General features: G+C 35.1%; 1 protein-coding gene across 1 annotated transcript; it reads right to left on the bottom strand.

The window, feature by feature from the left end:
* Positions 1-488: 488 nt before the first annotated feature.
* ABRACL (ABRA C-terminal like) lies at positions 489-1,906 on the bottom strand. The gene is made up of 2 exons (XM_009998524.1): positions 1,846-1,906; positions 489-673 (listed from the first exon to the last, which is right to left on the bottom strand). The coding sequence occupies exons 1-2, from the start codon at positions 1,904-1,906 to the stop codon at positions 489-491; spliced, it is 246 nt and encodes an 81-aa protein (XP_009996826.1).
* Between the last annotated feature and the right edge of the window lie 232 nt (positions 1,907-2,138).

The raw sequence follows: 2,138 nt of genomic DNA, 5'->3' as shown, positions 1-2,138 counted from the left end.
TTCTTCAGTTGAATCATGCTACAAAATAATTTCTATCTCAGTGGCATGCTTTCTATAGTTCCTTAACTATGCTCCTCATGGAAATTCAGTTTGCTTTTGTTTCAGATTGCTAATAAAAAGAGAAACAACAGCAATAAGAGCTATACACATTTAAAGTATGTGCTTTTACTTTCTTTCATGGCACATTTTAATTTGTAAACATTATATTACCAGCCCCATTCTTCATATGTTGAAAATAACCATCAGAAATTTGAGAGAATTACCTGAGTTTTTTAAAGTTAAAAAAAAAAGAGAGAGATCAGATCTGGCAACTTCTACATTACATACAGTACCATTTGAGGAAGAATTACAAAAGAGAATGTTTTCCAAAATAGCACAGTTTTGTTTTGACTATAAAGATATAGAAAATACATCAAAACACCTTGGAATGATGAGCCATATTCAGAGAATGTTGCAAGTCAATCTCAAACACTTCTATTAATGCTGCATCAGTCCTGCAGGAGCATGATATCAACATTGTCATGAACACCTTGTAAAAGAAGCTCCCCTTGATAATTGACAATCTTCCGTCGTTTTGCAGCCTTAAGAGTTCCCACTAGGGCTTCAAAGAGGTTGGCACACTTTTCATCAGCAAAGAGCACACCAAATTTCACACTCACTTGTCCATCAGCATCTAAATCAAAGATACAACATGAAAACACATACAGATTTTCTTTCAGTTGGGAGCTTGCTGGGGAAATAAAGTGATATGCAATCAGAACATTGAAAGTAAACCCCATGGTAGTTCCCAGTTTATTGGGGAATATATTATGAATTATGATGATAACCAGTAGGCAAATCTCCTGTCTGGTATGACTTTCCCTTTTTTTTCCAGAGACTCTTACCAATAAACACATATCTGCTGTGTTTATTTTAACTGATGAGTCTACGAACCCTATGACTGGCACAAGCTATAGAATCTCTTCAAAGAATAAGGAGGAAATTAGTTTTAAATAATTAAAATGTTAAAATATTTTTTCAATTTTTTTTTTCACTTATTAATATTTAAGGTTCACACTGAAAAAGGTATAATGTGAATTCATTTCTCACACAAAGCAAAAATTTAAAATATATGTTAAGGTTAACTCAGGTTAACTATACTTTAAAGGCAGATGCAGTCATACAAAATGCAAGATGTACATATCTATTTAGGCTTTGAAAAACAAATGGAATTGAATGAAATGGCATCAGAACTGAAGTACAGGAGCAGGTAAAAAAAAATATCTACAAATTACTTAAATATTTGTAAAGAAAGAAGAGCTTTAACAATGAAAAACAATCTTTAGAGAAAAGGCTACCTTCTAAGGAAGTTTAAGAAAAGCTGGGACCTCACCAGTAAGTCCTGGATTAGTTTTGGCACACAGATCAATTCCTTCCATATAGGACTGCGATTAACAGAATTCTGAAGTTCTGAAGTTCATAAGTTACCAAGGAGGGAGGTGGAAGGAAAAGGTACAACTTTATTCTTTGGCAGCTGTAGCAAGTATTTGAAGTCTAAAGAAAAGGGTAATTTTGGAGTTTATTTTAGTGGGAGCAGGATTTCAGGCCTACATCCTCTGTGCTGCAGAGGTTTAAATGTTTCACTTCACAACAGGACTACTTGAAAGAATGAGAGGCAGGGAGTACCATACAGTCCAACATACAGTATACACACAAGTTTTCAAGTTACCTGAGCCTGTTTAACTACATTTGCTAAGTTCACAGGTTGCTACAACATGACAAGATCTGTATGACATGACTGTCATACACATGGGTGTATGCATAACATGACTACATCTGTACAGTCAGATATATTACAATACTTACTTTTGGTTCCCAGCCGCCGAATCTCCTCAACTAGGAGGCTAATTTCATGTTCCACATTCATGGTGGTCTAAAAAGTAAAATAAGTTTTTACAAAGTTATTAGGAGACCTGTAAATCCTTTGTGCTATCATGGCCTGTTCTCAAGTTTATCAGGAATGTTGCAGCACTTTGTAAGCCCCAGTAGCCTGGAGACACACGGCTATGGGATAATCTGAGATTTCAGTCTTGAACAGATAAAAAGCCTCCACATTTGAAGGAAAGTGAACAGCAACTACAACCTTGGTACATTCTAAA

This window comes from Chaetura pelagica, unplaced genomic scaffold (assembly GCF_000747805.2).
Source record: "Chaetura pelagica isolate M959 unplaced genomic scaffold, ChaPel_1.0 scaffold455, whole genome shotgun sequence".
Lineage (NCBI taxonomy): Eukaryota > Metazoa > Chordata > Aves > Apodiformes > Apodidae > Chaetura > Chaetura pelagica.
Note: the sequence above shows the minus strand (reverse complement) of the source record. Positions and strands in the feature narration are given on the sequence as shown.